At 42.4% G+C, this 17,797-nt stretch overlaps 1 protein-coding gene and 1 long non-coding RNA gene across 14 annotated transcripts in view; one reads left to right on the forward strand and one right to left on the reverse strand.

Moving 5' to 3' along the window:
• Positions 1 to 17,797, reverse strand: part of LOC308460487 (palmitoyltransferase ZDHHC11-like) — a 38,795-nt gene that overhangs the window by 11,321 nt on the left and 9,677 nt on the right. For 3 of the 13 annotated variants that reach the window (XM_080976954.1, XM_080976959.1, XM_080976956.1), the window contains exons 2-4: positions 12,809 to 12,918; positions 6,528 to 6,740; positions 3,643 to 3,821 (exon numbers count right to left, since the gene is read on the reverse strand). In XM_080976954.1, coding sequence (XP_080833080.1) covers positions 3,643 to 3,821; positions 6,528 to 6,740; positions 12,809 to 12,826 — 410 coding nt within the window. In that variant the 5' untranslated portion in view covers positions 12,827 to 12,918. Of the gene's footprint in view, positions 1 to 3,642; positions 3,822 to 6,527; positions 6,741 to 12,808; positions 13,272 to 13,307; positions 13,383 to 13,521; positions 14,407 to 14,432; positions 14,557 to 15,059; positions 15,499 to 15,579; positions 16,806 to 17,195; positions 17,287 to 17,797 lie in introns of those variants that run through there. The other 10 variants (XM_080976962.1, XM_080976961.1, XM_080976958.1 and 7 more) reach the window with 10 other exon arrangements.
• On the forward strand, positions 13,436 to 15,450 carry LOC308460662. The gene is made up of 2 exons (XR_013978699.1): positions 13,436 to 13,563; positions 15,087 to 15,450. It is a non-coding gene; the product is annotated as an uncharacterized lncRNA (long non-coding RNA).

The following is a 17,797-nucleotide window of genomic DNA, read 5'->3' on the forward strand; positions in this document are numbered from 1 at the left end:
TTTATGCCGTACATTTGCTTGCCTTGTGAGGAAATATTTCAGAAAATCAGGATACGGATTTGCACCATAGCTGTCAACTTTTCCCTTTTCTTGCGAGGAATCCAATTCGGAATACGGGAATTTCCCTTAAAAAACGGGAAATGTTGACAGCTATGATTTGCACTGTTGTGATAACAGAAAGTGAACTGAGCAGGAAGATGACAGCCATGGCCCTTTATGGTTGTGCAAAACACTATCCTAGGTGGCGAATTTTCTCGAGTGAGCTTCCTGCATGTCCAGAACGCATATGCACAGAGACAAAAACCTAGTACAAAGGAGCAGTTTAAGCAGCAAGAGGCAAATAGCAGAGGAAAACCAGTGCAGGCAAATAAGTAGGTCTCTTCTTTGCTGTGCTGTAATGGGAGTGACCCCCTTCATGGATCACTGCCTTGCCGTGGCGAAGGGGCTTGAAGAACTCAGAGAAGCTATGAACTATGCCGAGCAGGGCACCCAAGATGAACAGGTCATAGTGGAGAGTTTTGACCAAACGTGATCCACCTGGAGTAGGAACCGGCAAGCCACTCCAGTATCCCTGCCAAGAAAACTCCATGGACAAAGACAGGCATATAAAAGTTATGACGCTGGAAGATGAGCCCCTCAGGTCGGAAGGTGTCCAACATGCTACTGGGGAAGAGCGGAGGACAAGTACAAGTAGATCCAGAGCTGATGAAGCGGCTGGGCCAAAGCCGAAAGGACGCTCAGTTGTGGATATGCATGGAAGCGAAAGGAAAGTCCAATGCTGTAAAGAAAAATATTGCATAGGAACCTGGAATGTAAGAACCATGAACCTGGGTAAGTTGGATGTGGTCAAAAATGAGATGGCAAGAATAAATATTGACATCCTGGGCATCAGTGAGCTAAAATGGACGGGAATGGGCGAATTCAGTTCGGATGACTATCATATCTACTACTGTGGGCAAGAAACCCGTAAAAGAAATGGGGTGGCCCTCATAGTCAACAAAAGAGTGGCAAAAGCTGTACTGGGATGCAGTCTCAAAAATGATAGAATGATCTCGATACGAATCCAAGGCAGACCTTTTAACACCACAGTAATCCAAGTTTATGCACCAACTACTGGTGCTGAAGAAACTGCAATTGACCAATTCTATGAAGACTTACAAGACCTTATAGAAGTGACACCAAAGAAGGATGTTCTTCTCATTATAGGGGATTGGAATGCTAAAGTAGGGAATCAAGAGATAAAAGGAACAACTGGCAAGTTTGGCCTTGGAGATCAAAACGAAGCAGGGCAAAGGCTAATAGAGTTCTGTCAAGAGAACAAGCTGGTCATCACAAACACGCTTTTCCAACAACACAAGAGACGACTCTACACATGGACATCACCAGATGGGCAACATCGAAATCAGATTGATTATATTCTCTGCAGCCAAAGATGGAGAAGCTCTATACAGTCAGCAAAAACAAGACCTGGAGCTGACTGTGGCTCAGATCATCAGCTTCTTATAGCAAAATTCAAGCTTAAACTGAAGAAAGTAGGAAAAACCACTGGACAGGTAAGATACAATCTAAACCAAATCCCTTATGAATACACAGTGGAAGTGAGGAACAGGTTTAAGGATTTAGATTTGCTGGACAGAGTGCCTGAAGAACTATGGGTGGAGGCTCGCAACATTATACAGGAGGCAGCAACTAAAACCATCCCAATGAAAAAGAAATGCAAGAAAGCAAAGTGGCTGTCCAACGAGGCCTTACAAATAGCGGGGGAGAGAAGACAAGCAAAATGCGAGGGAGATAGTGAAAGATACAGGAAATTGAATGCAGATTTCCAAAGAATAGCAAGGAGAGACAAGAAGGCCTTCTTAAACGAGCAATGCAAAGAAATAGAGGAAAACAACAGAATGGGAAGAACCAGAGATCTGTTCAAGAAAATCGGAAATATGAAAGGAACATTTCGTACAAAGATTACCATAATAAAGGACAAAAGTGGTAAAGACCTAACTGAAGCAGAAGACATCAAGAAGAGGTGGCAAGAATACACAGAGGAATTATACCAGAAAGATATGGATATCTCGTACACCCCAGGTAGTGTGGTTGCTGACCTTGAGCCAGACATCCTGGAGAGTGAAGTCAAATGGGCCTTAGAAACCACTGCAAATAACAAGGCCAGTGGAAGTGATGGTATTCCAGCTGAACTGTTTAAAATTTTAAAAGATGATGCTGTTAAGGTGCTACACTCAATATGCCAGCAAGTTTGGAAAACTCAGCAGTGGCCAGAGGATTGGAGAAGATCAGTCTACATCCCAATCCCAAAGAAAGGCAGTGCCAAAGAATGCTCCAACTACTGCACAATTTCACTCATTTCACATGCTAGCAAGGTTATGCTTAAAATTCTACAAGGAAGGCTCAAGCAGTATGTGGACTGAGAACTCCCAGAAGTGCAAGCTGGATTTAGAAGAGGCAGAGGAACCAGAGACCAAATTGCAAACATGCGCTGGATTATGGAGAAAGCTAGAGAGTTCCAGAAAGACATCTACTTCTGCTTCATTGACTATGCAAAAGCCTTTGACTGTGTCGACTACAGCAAACTATGGCAAGTTCTTAAAGAAATGGGAGTGCCTGATCACCTCATCTGTCTCCTGAGAAATCTCTATGTGGGACAAGAAGCTACAGTTAGAACTGGATATGGAACAACTGATTGGTTTAAAATTGGGAAAGGAGTACGGCAAGGCTGTATATTGTCTCCCTGCTTATTTAACTTATATGCAGAATTCATCATGCGAAAGGCTGGGCTGGATGAATCCCAAGCCGGAATTAAGATTGCCGGAAGAAATATCAACAACCTCAGATATGCAGATGACACAACCTTGATGGCAGAAAGTGAAGAGGAATTAAAGAACCTTTTAATGAGGGTGAAAGAGGAGAGCGCAAAATATGGTCTGAAGCTCAACATCAAAAAAACGAAGATCATGGCCACTGGGCCCATCACCTCCTGGCAAATAGAAGGGGAAGAAATGGAGGCAGTGAGAGATTTTACTTTCTTGGGCTCCATGATCACTGCAGATGGTGACAGCAGTCACGAAATTAAAAGACACCTGCTCCTTGGGAGAAAGGCGATGGCAAACCTAGACAGCATCTTAAAAAGCAGAGACATCACCTTGCCAACAAAGGTCCGTATGGTAAAGGCCATGGTTTTCCCAGTAGTGATGTATGGAAGTGAGAGCTGGACCATAAAGAAGGCTGATCGCCGAAGAATTGATGCTTTTGAATTATGGTGCTGGAGGAGACTCTTGAGAGTCCCATAGACTGCAAGAAGATCAAACGTATCCATTCTTAAGGAAATCAGCCCTGAGTGCTCACTGGAAGGACAGATCATGAAGCTGAGGCTCCAATACTTTGGCCACCTCATGAGAAGAGAAGACTCCCTGGAAAAGACCCTGATGTTGGGAAAGATGGAGGGCACAAGGAGAAGGGGACGACAGAGAATGAGATGGTTGGATGGTGTTCTTGAAGCTACCAGCATGAGTTTGGCCAAACTGAGGGAGGCAGTGGAGGACAGAAGTGCCTGGCGTGCTCTGGTCCATGGGGTCACGAAGAGTCGGACACGACTAAACGACTAAACAACAACAAATGGGAGTGACTTACACATCAGCTTCACAAAGATAGCAGTACTGGTTCTGAATAACATGCTTGCATTTGCTTCGGTCAAAAATTGGCATTGGTTTCTTGTAATTTTTCTTCTTCAGTATATTTTGATCTGCTGGATCGATAGTGATTGCAACAAGATGAGTGATTAAGTGATGCACAAAAATTAAGCCAATCACCTGCATTGTAATGAGGTTAAGGAAAAGTCAAAAAACAAGAGAATATAAGAGTCTGGATTTATTTATTTTTACATTTGTTACATTAAGTCCCCAGATTTGCTTAGGTGCTTCAGTATTCAAATGGCCAGGTAGAAAGTTCTGTCACTGGTATTCTTTTTTCTTATGCCACAAACAAAGGCTACGAGTTTTAGTGGATTTGTTTGCAAGACTCCAGAAGAGCAAAATACTAGTTTCTGTCTGATTGTCATAGATTCAGTATTGCACCATCACCATTTTTGCCATATTTCAAAAAGTAAAATTCCTGACACCCACAAAGCCGTTGAGCTTTCTTTGGGGAGACCTGACATTTCCCTGACATTTTGCAGATTCAGCAAAATTTCCCCTTGACACCATTTTTACACCTGAAAACCAGGACATGTCAGGCAGTGGCGGAGCTTCATGCTCTGGCACTGGGGGCGGAAAGCAGGCGGGGGAGGGGCTGGCGACTGTCCTGGGGGGTGGGGCATGCATTTTGGGGGTGGGGCGTGCCACCGGTGGGGGCGGGGCACCCAGCGCAGGTGGGGGGAACAGCCGCGATGGAACCCCACCAGGATCGCACTGCCAGGGGCGGTGCGCTCCTCCCACCCCCCTCTTCCTCTGCCAGTGATGTCAGGAAAATGAATTTCCCATGCACCACAGTTCTATACAAATAGAACTGAGTGTCTTGAAGACATCAAAGCAGTACAATAATTTATTCTGAGAAGGTAGCACACCTGGACAACACGTCTTGAGACTCCCTTGCTTGTAGGAAAGGCAATCCCAAACAATCTCAGGGGCCCTCCTTACTCTCCCCAGAACAGGAAAATTCCTGTATATGTACTATAGTTGTTTTTATTTAAAAGTTTACTAGTTCCATATATGAACATTTTTACAAAGGAAAGACAAGGTCCTTCAATAACCATGCATGATATGAAAAAAAAATCTATCCATTATATTTCAGCTTATTGAACCAACAGATCTAAAAGTGCTCCCACTCATACAATAACAACCAATTATCACCAAATGTTTTAATTCCTTTCTATGTGGCCATCAGCCCCAGCTAGCTTGGCTGACAGTCAGAGATGATGGAAGTTTTATTCCAACATCAAGGGAGCACCCTGATCAAACAAAACCAACAAGATGCCAACCCTAAAAGCAGATCATCTATAAGAAAACATTACAACAACTTCAACTTCAAGCAATTTGCCCTCCTCATTCACCCTTACTTGGAGGTTTTTAAGCAGAGGTTGGATGGCCATCTGTCACGGGTGCTTTAGTTGAGATTCCTGCATTTCATGGGGTTGGACTAGATGACCCTTGGGGTCCCTTCCATTGCTACAATCCTACGATTCTATAATTCATTAATCAATCCATTAAATCAACTGGCCATCATGTTTAAATCTGTTTGAACAGGATATTTAAAGTTCAGGGAAATGGTTCTCATTTCTCATTTGTGATTTAAAGTTTTATTACTAAAATAATTGTTTTTCTAGTTGATGCTCAAATGGAGCAGAAGGGCCAAAAACTGCATCTGGCACCCATACTTGAACACTTGTTCTAACTTGACAATTATATTCTCACTTTAAACTGGATCATCATGTGAAAGAATAATTGAGGGCACCATTAAGTCTTCCTAGCAACAATCATGTGTTTGGTACACAAACAGTGTATCAATTACAGGATTTATGAGTTTCCTATTCACAATGTTAGTGTCCTTCTTGACCCCTGGACTCCTCATCCTGTACAGAGGAAGAGGGGAAAAACTTTACTGAGCCTTTTAAAAAGAGCAGCTAAATGAAGCAGCTGAGCCACATTACACAACACTAAGCACACTACAAAGGACTGTTGGTTTAAAATATATTATTGAATGATCACAATCAAATTTTAAAAGTATAAACAGAGGGATAATACATTTTGGTCCCCCCAAAAGTTCAGTCCATACAAGACCCTACTCCTCTGAAAGACAAAAAACCACAAGTTTCAAATAAGGCTGCAATCCTATGCACACACGTAACTGGGGGAAAGGCCCATTGGTTGTAATAATGCTGTAATAATACTACTGAACGTTGCTGTTCACTGCAGGTTTGCCGACATTAGTTGCCCATGAAAATGTTTAGTAGCTTGAGAGATGAACATTTTGATATTTCCCTTAAGGACATAAACCACCTAATTTATGTCCTGGTTCTGTGCTTGAAAAGGGTGGGCAAAACGTGGCCCATGAGCTTGGCCTAATTTCATGAGGGTGGGAAACCCAGAAGGAGAGAAGGAAGGGGGAAGTGGAAAAGGTAGAGGTGGAGAAGAGAGTGAAAACAGAACAGCCCTGCTCACCCCCAACATGTGGTCTGGATAGCAAAAAAGATCAGTCACATTTCAAAACAACTCACAACTTGCCCCCGTTTTCAGAATACAATGAGAGAGTGAGAGTGCAATCCTATGCAGGCGGCAATTGTAACCCTACTTACCTGGAAGTAAGTGCCTCTGATTCCAGAGGGAGTTACTTTGGAGTAAGCTTGCTGAGAATTGCAGCCTAAGTCTCCTTGCATTAAATGGAGCTTACTCAGAAGTAACTGGATCCAGAATTGCGGCTTAGGCAAATCACTGGTTATTCCTCTCGCCACGCATGGCATATGCAGCTCATGTGCACTGTTAGTTTTACCACAGGATTTTAAACGGAAAGGGAAAGGATACAGCATAGGCAACCAATTTCCATTCATCTGGGAGAAGAGGAATGTAGATACCAAAGCCCACTATGGCCAAGTATGAATAAAGCACCAGGGTGATCAACTGGAACGAGTGGAGTGGTAAAGACCAGCCGTTCACTCTGGAGTGCAGTGGAACCACCATGTGGTCATTCAGCTGCTCAGGACTTGTCTGCCTCAGCTTCTTGTCATAGCAGGTCATCTGCAAGACAGAACCCAGAATCACCTGTTAAAAATAGCCAGTGTGCTTTTTAGGCCGAGAAAGAAAGAAACAACAGCGACACAAAGAGGCACACTGTGGGATGGGAAGTAGATCTCAGACACTGCATCTTGCTCTTTCACAATTCTGCAAGAATGTTACATCACCCACCCACGTCCCACCACTGCTTTGAGGTTTCCCTCCCCAACCAAGTGGTATACAAATTTTAAGAAATAAATCACTTGCACCAAGAGACACACAAAATGCTCTTATTGATGTGGCAGGTACCCTTAGAGAAAAAGGCGCATCATTTGTCAAGCTTTCAAATCTCTAGTAAATGCAAAATTTTTGAGATATGGCAATTAAAAGTTAATTATTTCCTTGTGGTTTTGTTAATCCAGAAAGGAAAAAAATCTGCTTTCCTAAAGCAGATGGCAAAATAAAGCTAAGCAGTGCTCCTTCCCAAGACAAGTGTAAGAATATAAATCCAAGATTACGGAATAAAAAGTTTCATTGTGATTTGCATTTTAGTCATCTTAAGTCACACATTAATTCAAGGTCAACTCTGCCCTTCTCCTGATCAGATTTACTTCCTGATTAGGTTTAAGTCCTATGCGGCTGTGGAAGCCCAGTTAGGGTTAAGTGTGCCAAGTGCTAGGGGTGGAAGTGTCTTCGGCCCCCTCAGTATCAGCTGGCAGGGCGCTGGGCCCCCTTGGTGCTGAGGGCATAGAGAAGGCCGAGCATGGAGCGGAGGGTGGCGCAGTTCAGCGGCTGACTCCTCTTGAGCATGAGAAAGGAAGCCGCGCTGGGCTGGGCTCTGCCATCAGCCTCCTCCCAATGATGTGATGTTGCATGCATGATGTCACACACATCAGGCACATGACGGTGTGTGCACGTAACGTCACACAAGTGAAACACACGCAAGGGCCCCACAATCTTAGGTGCAGGGTGGCACCGCTGGTTAGGATGGTCCACCCCTAGAGGCTAATGAATCTGGATGGTTTTCTGATGCCTCTTTTCCAGCTAACCCTGGTGGAGCTCTTGAATTCAGAGATGGCCCAGGAAGTTGACCTGGAGGCCTGGTTCACACGTCTTGGTAGGGTGAACTAGGGCTTACAGGGACAGGCTTCCAGAAGGGAACCTGCAGCTGCTTTGTTCCTTCCTAGTCTCTCTCACTCCTGTGCTAACTCCATCAAGGCAGCACATTTTTCATCAAGAATTGTCAAAGAAATTCACTCACCGTCACAAGATATTTGAAACGTTACATAAATCATTGTATTATCTCCTGCAGGGACAGCCAGTGTATGCCCTCCAGATGTGGATTACAACTCCCATCATCCTGCATGGCCAATCATAGTCATGGATGATGGGAAATGTAGTCCTGCAATTTCTGGAAGGCACCATGCGGACTACCCCTGCTCTCCTGCAATAAATATATTCTTCCTTGTGCATGCTACTACAAAAATGGTAACCAAATGCTTTTTTCAGAACGTAATCAAACGTTTTTGAGAAGTGTAGTAAAGAGCCTAGCATCTCATGCAACCCAAGCCTGTTTTAAACAAGCAGCGCAGGATTCTTAGCCTCGTTCTTAGTCCTACATTTTCCTGCCACCATTCATCAATGAACACCAGCAAGCCTTTGAGAGTTGCTCTCTCCAGTTTACATAATGGCATTAGACAATCTACGAGAAAGCATGCCTAGGTAGCTCTAGGGAACAAAGATTTTTTGGGGTGCATAATGCAAGGAAGTGACCAAAGGACTCATCAGTGCTTTTAAAACCTATACCTGCATTGTTCTGTGTTCAGTAAGACATGACGTTATTCCCATTTGCTGGAAGTCTCCCCACGGCACACGAGATGCGTCTCCAATGCAATTACTGCACAATAAAGAACGAGCATTTGCAACACTCCTCTCCCTACGCTGATTGAATCCTGCACTATGTCTTCAAAAGCCAATTTCTCTCACCATAACGAACCTGCAGTCAAGAATGCAGCAAATGTCCCCTGGTGGTGTGGTGGGTTTTCTCTTTTACTTTTTGGTTATCAAAAATTCTCTTATTTAAAGCATTGCCCAAACATACATTCACTGTCTTTTCTATTGTTTACAATACACAACATTACCTGATTATCAGCTATTATTCTCATAAATACATTTTCCCCTTTTTAATACAAATAAGAGAACAAGAATCACATACCCTCCAACATTTCTTCAGTGAACATAGGGACGTTCCATTTCATAATGATAATTTTTCTATTTATACCCCACACATCCTACTGGGTTGCCCCAGCCACTCTGGGCAGCTTCCAAAACACACACACACACACACACACACACACACACACACACAAAACATAGTAAAACATTTAACATTAAAAAAACCTTCCCTATACAGGTTTGCCTTCAGACAGCTCAGAGGCCGTATAACTCCATACACTCCAACATTTCTCCAATAAAAATAGGGACATCCTAAGGAAAAGTGGAACATTCTGGATCAAATCAGAAACCGGATGGCTTCTCTAAATCTGGGACATCCCTGGAAAACAGAGACACTTGGGAGGGTCTGGAATGAAAATAAAATAAAGTAACTTCCTACCAACAAAATTCCCTTATATCTCAGGTTATGTGTGATAGATTATTATTGATGTCTCAGATGTATTGTAGTCCATATACATATATGATTTTAGAAAAGAAGAGTTCCATTGAATGCTTAATTATAGTGTTATACCACAGTAATTTACTAGGAATAGTCAGGTGGCTAATTACATCTGTTGTAATTTGGGTGGGAGATGCTCCCAGGTGAGAGCTGGGGACACACGTCTTTTTCTGCATGGGACAAATGTTGGAATATACTTGTGAGAGAGAATCTTGTGGTTTCTTTTCTTTCCTTTTTCCTATTTCAATATTCTTTGTGTGGGTTGGTGTGTCTTTTATCTTATTGTGAAAATGTTAAAGAAAACTTTAATGAAAAGTAATTCTTGTACAACCCAGTTTGGTAATCACGTATGTAAAATAATAGATTGTTCTCATAATAAATAATCCCTGTGATACTGGTTTTGTTCCAGCTTGCACAAAAGCACTTGCAAAAATGCAAAAGAGATCTACTCATACAACTGTAAATTGTGCGAGCTAGTGACCTCCAGTGGTGAGCTGCGTGAACTTTTGCAAGACAGATATCACGTGCTACACAGAGATGAAAATGCAGAAGTTAAAACTTCTTATATCTAACATGTAACTATATGCAATCTCCTTCTGCATAAAATGCATGCTTTAATACCACTATGGTTTCTGTAGTCTCTTGTGACAGAAGAGAGTTCTACTTGTCATCAAAGCTTTCCCAAACCAGACTTGGGTCTCAGCACTCCAAGTGAAATACCTAAAACTTCCCTAATAGTCACTGGGCTGGTTCACACACAATGTTAAACTATGACTGAGCACTACACACGGACAAGTGTTGGTCTCACAAGCCCCCTGCCTCTCACCTCTTTCTCTCACACTCTGGTTAGCATTTATCAAATCAAATCAATCTTCATTATGGTCCAGAAACCCAACAAATCGTTACAAAGCAATGCACAATTCATACAGCCTACCTCCAGGTTAAACAAGCATTTTGTTCAAAAGATAGGGATCATTGGTTCTTGCAACCACCGATAAAAACTTTGCCACTGCTAATGTTCTAGCGTTTGTCCGGTCTTCCAATAGGAACCTGACATAGTGAGCCTTTATTGTCCTATAATCAATAGGTTTAAAAGGTGTCTGGTTAAAAAACGGAAATACAAAAGAAACCCTACCTGGCATTTGACTCTATCTGAAAACAATTTTTAATAAGTTGTTTAAGGGGCAGAAATTTCCCTTCATCCTTGGCAAATGAAATTATGTCGACCACAGGATCAGATTTTAAAGAAAGAATAGTTTTTAATACAGTGGTACCTCGGGTTACAGACGCTTCAGGTTACAGACTCCACAAACCCAGAAATAGTACCTCAGGTTAAGAACTTTGCTTCAGGATGAGAACAGAAATCGTGCGGCGGCAGCACAGTGACAGCGGGAGGCCCCATTAGCTAAAGTGGTACCTCAGGTTGAGAACAGTTTTAGGTTAAGAACGGACCTCCGGTGTTAGGTTGTGGGCGAACATGTCAGACGACACAGCGATTCTTTAAACAGCTCTTCTTTATTCAGATGCCAGAACAGAACTAGGCTGAGGAGCTCAGTCAGCCTGCTTATATAGAGCTCCAGAACAATGCAACTGTTGCCATTTTCTAAAACTATCCAATCACTGAACGTCACTTTTTGATCCTTCATTTGCATACAAAACTATCCAATCACTGAACATCACTTTTCGATCCTTCATTTGCATAACTATCTACAGTATCCCCCTGCTGGCCCAGGGTGAGAACTTCAGTACATAACATCTGGAATGAATTAAGTTCTTAACCAGCGGTACCACTGTAGTGTTGATGCCTCACATTAACTTGACACCACATAGCAGTGCCCAAACATGTGGTGTACAGAGGTGAAAAATGCCCTCACAGCATGGTTAAACATCAGGAAAGGTGAAATACTTTGATTGTGGTCTGCACTGAAACAGGTAACAGGCCAGTTCTGAGTAAAGTGCTTTAACTGGAACTTGGCAGATGACTGTTGGTGTGCTATAAGCACCAGACATTTTAGGGAGTCCAACGCTCAACTCCACTTCCACCCCAAGATGCCATTTCAGTTTCCGTATACAAGAATCTGGCAGGCAGTTGTACAAGTGCTGATGATGCATGATTTATCCTTCCCCCCCCCCCCCGCAAAAAAAGATCCAGAGTTATTATGAACACAAGAGATGAGAACACTACAGAATCTTAGAAAGGGTCAGTCATACATTCCTCAGTTATGGGAAGATTAAGCCATCAGCTCTGCCCCAGTTAAGAGCTCTTTCAAACTCATAAAAGTAGTCAAATATGACGATCATTTAGCTTATATCTTTCTCTTAAGAGCATGGAGGAAGTTATTGACTGTTGCTACAGCCAAATGCAAGGAAGCATTTTGTCCTTGTGAATGACAGTTTCAATACAAAGCCTGCTCTCCAAGGAACTTCATTTTTGTTTCTTAACTACAGCAACTGCAACACTCACTGATCGCTTTTAAAAACTGAAATGTAATCCTGCACTTCTGTTCTGGAGGTTTGTCTGACACCGACTGGTCTTCAAACACACTTTTATTTTCCACAGCCCTTTTTATCTTAGCTTGTTTGTACCTTTTCTGAAGCTTTCTGTGCTATTTTTCTATTCTGCTTCTACTTTTTGTATGTTTTGTTGCATACTTATTGTATTCTGACTCTGTAAGCTGCCCTGGGGACTTGTCTTTCTGGAGGGAAGGTGTTATTTTCCGGAAAGGGGATTTTTTCACTGCTGAGAGAATGAAAGGAAAAGAAAACCCTGACTATTGGGAGAATTTTCTCTAGTTCTTTGTGGAATCTTACCAATAGGCACCTTCTTACCTTTAAAAGTATCCCGTCGTCAGTTGCATAACCTTTGCTAGTACTTGGTATGGCAGAAAAGTTATCTGTAGTTTAGCATGGTAAACCATTAAGGAAAGTTCAGATACTCCTCAGGTATTTGTAATGGAAGCTCACAAATTTTTTAAAAAAAGAACTGAAAAGGCAGCTATTTCAGCATATTAACCCCTCCCAGTATATCTGTTCCTAGAATCCTCTGTAACATGTGCAGCTTCTGTTTCCTAGCAAGCAAGTTGATGTGAGAGTATTCCTTGATGGTTGAAATATACGGAAAAGCTGGGAAATGTCAGTATCTGCCCACAAACAGATGGTAATGTTTCAGAGTAACTAAGTTTATAAGTGAGCAGTTTATAAAGTTTATAAGTGAGCAGCTACTGAGTGAAACATATTTGTTGATGAAGTAAAGCAGAATTTCCCCAACTTTCTGCCTTCAGTTTCCCTTGCTTACTTTCAGAAATAATTGGTGCAATGCTAATTCTTCTGCTTCTGTCCTAAGAGAGCCCTCAGTATACAGTGCCAGTAATACAGTGAAAAGCCCAAAGTTCAGGATAATTTCTCCCTTGCGACTTACGTCTGCGATGTTCAGCATGTTCTCCTGGCCAGGCCGCTGCTCCCTCGCTTCCCAGGGCCGTGCAGAAAGAGGTTTGGATGAGCTCTGCAACTCCTGTGGGATCTTTCCCCCTGTGGGTCGAAATGTCATGTAGTATTACCAGAAAGTTGGGCATTTAAAGGATCTGTCTCTGTCAGCATGGCCTTTAACAACTTTTAGAAAGACTTGCTTAGTTTCTTTTTAACAGAGCAACTCCCTTTGTAGCTATGGAAACCGTTTCCACTCCACTTCTTGGCAAGGCAGTGGTTCTCCTGGGTCCTACAGAGGAAGTGGTTCAAGCAGCTGTCATCTTACCTGCAAAACTTTGGTTTGTCAGGATTATGACAGAAACCCACCGATTTCCTATTAGAGGTAATTGTCAGAAAAACAAACTTTTAATAAAATTTCTGAGCAACCAAAAGCCAGCCACCACCACGACCATAGAGGAACTGCCTAATACAAAATAGCAGAATATACCCACATCACCAAAGTCCGGTTACTGAGTGCTTCTCTGATACGAAATCAGACAAACATTAGTTGATGCAAGATTTTCAGAATGAACTTCTCCAAACAGGAGACCTACGACTGGAGGCAGGGGGAGCTGCTAGCTTTTTCTTTTGTTTTTACCAGGCTCTACTTCTTTAACAACAGCATGCTATGCAGATATTAGAAGAGAGTGCTGTGAAGACCTTTACCTGATTTTCCCCCAAGATCAAGCTTTTGTTAAAGGCATAGAAGTAAGTCTGACTGTGTTTTCCTCACCAGTTTTCCACTCAAGCAACGACAGGGGAGCTGTGGGGCCTTAAAGCCTTTAACTATTTTAAATATTTGTTTTGGCGTTCTTTAAAATAATATACATTGCTGACTTCTGCAAGTATTTGCTAAGGATTTGTGCCATGGCATGATTTGCAGTCCAGCACTTCCCAGTAATTGCAAATGGGATCACAGCCTCAGTCCTATTAATTCTGCTGAGGGACTATGACCATCTCAATTTTCCAACCCCACTTATTTATGAGTGAGCCCCATTGAATTTAATAGGACTTACATAGTTAGGGTTCCCACCTAAGTAACTCTGAGAAATGTTTGGAATCTTGAGGTGAAACCCAGAATTCATATTATGGAGTAGTTGTATTATAGTTAATACAACTACCTCGGTGTACACAGGTTGTGAACTGCGGTATTAACAGGGCCACTTAAACATTTGTGATTCACACCCTGTCAACACGTAGCTGCCCCAAAAGGGGTTCAGGGACATGGGAAGCTGCCTTCTACCCAGCCAGACCCTTGGATCACCTTGCTCAGCAGCTTCTAAGTGTTTCAGGCAGGAATCTTTCCCAGCCTCTGCCTGGAGATACTATGGGTTGGACCATAGCTGTCAATGTCTCCCTTTTTTAAAGGGAAATTCCCTTAGTCCAAATAGGATTCCTCGCAAGAAAAGGGAAAAGTTGACAGCTATGGGTTGGACCTGGAACCTTCTGCATGCAAAGCACTTGCTCCACCACTGACCTATAACCTTTCCCAATTCCTGTGGGTTTCATCCAGAATCAGTCCAGTAACAATACTGGGGTATTACTTTTCAGCTAAAATGATTCTTAAAGCTGCTCACTTTAATAAAATGAGGTTTATAGGACGATCATATTGGCTTCACAGTAACATATCAGGAATATCTGGTGACAACACATGGCCTGGAAATTTGTCTGGTGAGCAGACCTTGGAAAATCCTCTGAAACCTTGCAAAAGGCAAACAAGGAAGGAACAAATGCTCTGTTATTTGTCCAATCTCTTTCCCCTCCTTCCCTCCCTCCCACCATTGCTTCTGGCAGACCAGCAAAACACAAAAGAAGTAAGGCTGGTTTAAGACTGCTTATTTGTTTACAAGTATTATATGCAGGTCCAACTGTTTGGATATCTGAATCTACAGCATCTATAGCAAGGCTTGGGTACTAATTCCCTTCCATTAAGTGAATTTTAATTTAATGAGCATTTGGAAGCGTGTAACAGTTTGTGCCTCCTGAATGAATAAAACCTTTATTTTCTTTGACACTTTATATACTTTTAACTCTGGGACTGGAGGCATCTGTTAGTGATACATGATAATAAACCTCTATACATGTATGATGTTCTAAGTGCACTGAAAGAAATGCAGGTGTCAAATAATGATCCAAAAAAAGTCTCTAGACATAATTAATCCTCCCACCAGCTGTATTATTACCAGGCAACTCCTATATACTACCTCTAAAGCTAATCTTCCTCTCCCCAGGTATCCAAAATTTACTGAATGTGGAATAAAAACAACCTGTGACTGGAAGACCTCCATCTGATCCGGAAGCGCCGTGTCTGCCTCTTTTTGGAATGTTGGAGCTGTGAAAACTGGAGCGGTCGCCTTGGCAACCAACTGACAAGGGACCGGGTTACCTGAATAACTTAAGGTGTTAAGGTCAGGGCATTTTGTGACCTATTAAAAACTCCCCAATCTTTACACGCACCTAGTCCTGCAAACCTTGCTGTTTCCTCGTAACTTGGGAATACTGGTATTTTTCAAAATGAAGGAGTGCGACACTTTGGGCAACTTGACTGCATGGCAGTTATTTTGCATTAATAAAAACGAAGATCTTTCAAAATTAGATTGAGGAAAATATTTGTTTTTACTTAAAAGCATTTATAGACCACTTGCTATTTCAAAAATCTCTACAGTTACCTTGATAATAAAAAGTGCCTACAGCAAAAGTAGCACTTTTGACTGTGCTTCTTACCACATTATGGCATTTTCCTAAGCAAAGAAGAGAACCACCAGTCCTCTGATTCCCAGCCATACTAATAGAATTTAGAAATTAGAAATACTAATTTCCTTCACTTTTATTCAGAGAGATTCCCTTCCTCAAACACAGACAGGCGGTATTTTTCACTGAGCTCCACAAGTTAATCACAAAACGCCACTTTAAGATATCTATCGGAGCTTTGGTTATATCATTCTCTTCTGCTATGTTCTCTTGGGTCGCTTTTCTCTCCGTTGTGCCTTTATTCCTTTTTCCTCCAATATCGCGATTACTTTGCTGTGTCCCACAGAAATGAAATGGAAATCAAAGGCACTGGAAGGGTCACCTCCCACTGAGAGTGCATTGACCTCACTGCTGACTTCATAATGATTGACTTTGGGCTAAATGACATCACACAGCTGGGAAGGCAGCAAGCTACACAAACCTTAACAGCGCAACACTTAAAACATGTGCCCTTCCACTTTTCCAGGAATAGAAACGGTTCACTTTCCACAACCTGTTGCTAAAAGGCTAGGCGCCTCTACAAACTCACAGCCCTATGGTTATACAGTGGTACCTCGGGTTAAGTACTTAATTCATTCCGGAGGTCTGTTCTTAACCTGAAACTGTTCTTAACCTGAAGCACCACTTTAGCTAATGGGGCCTCCTGCTGCCGCTGTGCCGCTGGAGCACGATTTCTGTTCTCATCCTGAAGCAAAGTTCTTAACCCGAGGTAATATTTTTGGGTTAGCGGAGTCTGTAACCTGAAGTGTATGTAACCTGAAGCGTATGTAACCCAAGGTACCACTGTATTTTGGAATCAGTTATTGTGATTTATAATTGCTTGCTACTCAATGTGTGACGGGGTTCAATTTTCTAAGTGTAAGAAAACTCAATAAAGATAATTTACAAAAAGTAATAAATAATTCCCATGTCAACAACTGCAGATCCAGGACTTTTCCCCCATCTAATAATCCTTCATGCAATTCTGTACTGTAGACAGGTTAGTATGTACTGTACCAGGTTGCATTTAAAATGTCACATCTATACTGTATCGGTGTGTTAACTTTTATTGGTTTTCAGCAGATTATAAACATAACACATAACTTCTCCTGTTCCCCTTCCCTTCTCCCTTCCTCCCAGAACAAATGATCAGTTTATCATTTGTGAATTTGGCGGATGCTAATAATTAGAAAGTTCTTTAGAAAATCATATACATCACAGGGATATCCACAAATAACCCCCCCCCCATCTTCCCCCTGGCCCCACCCCCGGTCTCTTACATCTCAGCCTGTTACCCCTTTTATATTAACTGATTGTATGTTAGTCCACTTGTCTGTCTACTTGTCTATTCCCTGCTTCAATAACGCCACTGAGGCATCTAGGAAAACCCCAGAGAAGCCCTTAAAACACAGCCCAGATGCGACAAAAATGACCGCCTAATTCCAACGCTCTGTAAAAGCCATCAGTCAACAATGCCTGTCCAGCTCAGCAACCCAACAACACCCAGGAACCATCATCAGCACAACTCCCAACCGTAACACACCCCACTCCAAAAGGACGCCAAGCAGATCCCAAACCAAAACCATATGGGAGAGCGAGGTGACACCAACCAGGGAGATGGCAAACAGCGCTGAGACCACAGCACCCCTTCAAGATGAAGACCACCCAACAAAGAAACGAGATCTGAGGGAAATGGAAATGTGATTAGCAGAAATACTGAAGGCCACAGCGGCTCCCCTGCAGATATTAATCGACGATCTAACCTCCAAAGTGGAAGCTCTAGAGAACAACTGCAACCCCTTGTGGGGGCAAATTAACAAAGACCTAAAGAGACAGAACAACATGAACTTCACTCTCAGACAAAATAGCCATGATCAAAATGATCACCCTCCCAAAACTAACCTACCTATTCCAAACCCTCCCAATCTGGATCCCCCAACCCAACTCTGAAAATGGCAGAAAAAACTACACTTATTTATCTTCTCACACAAAAAACCAAGAATAAGCCCCAAATATCTGCATCTCCCCTCCTCAGATGGAGGATGGGGAATCCCCAACATAGAAGCATATTACATTGCCAACCAAATGCACCACATAATCCCATATATACTAGAAGATGAGACAAAACAATGGATACACCTAGAGAGGGACACAATTGAAAATACCTGCACCACAGCATACCCATTCCTTCCAAACAAACTAAGGAAAATTC

The sequence above is a fragment of the Podarcis pityusensis genome, assembly GCF_964106645.2.
Source record: "Podarcis pityusensis genome assembly, chromosome: 13".
NCBI classification, from domain to species: Eukaryota; Metazoa; Chordata; class Lepidosauria; order Squamata; family Lacertidae; genus Podarcis; species Podarcis pityusensis.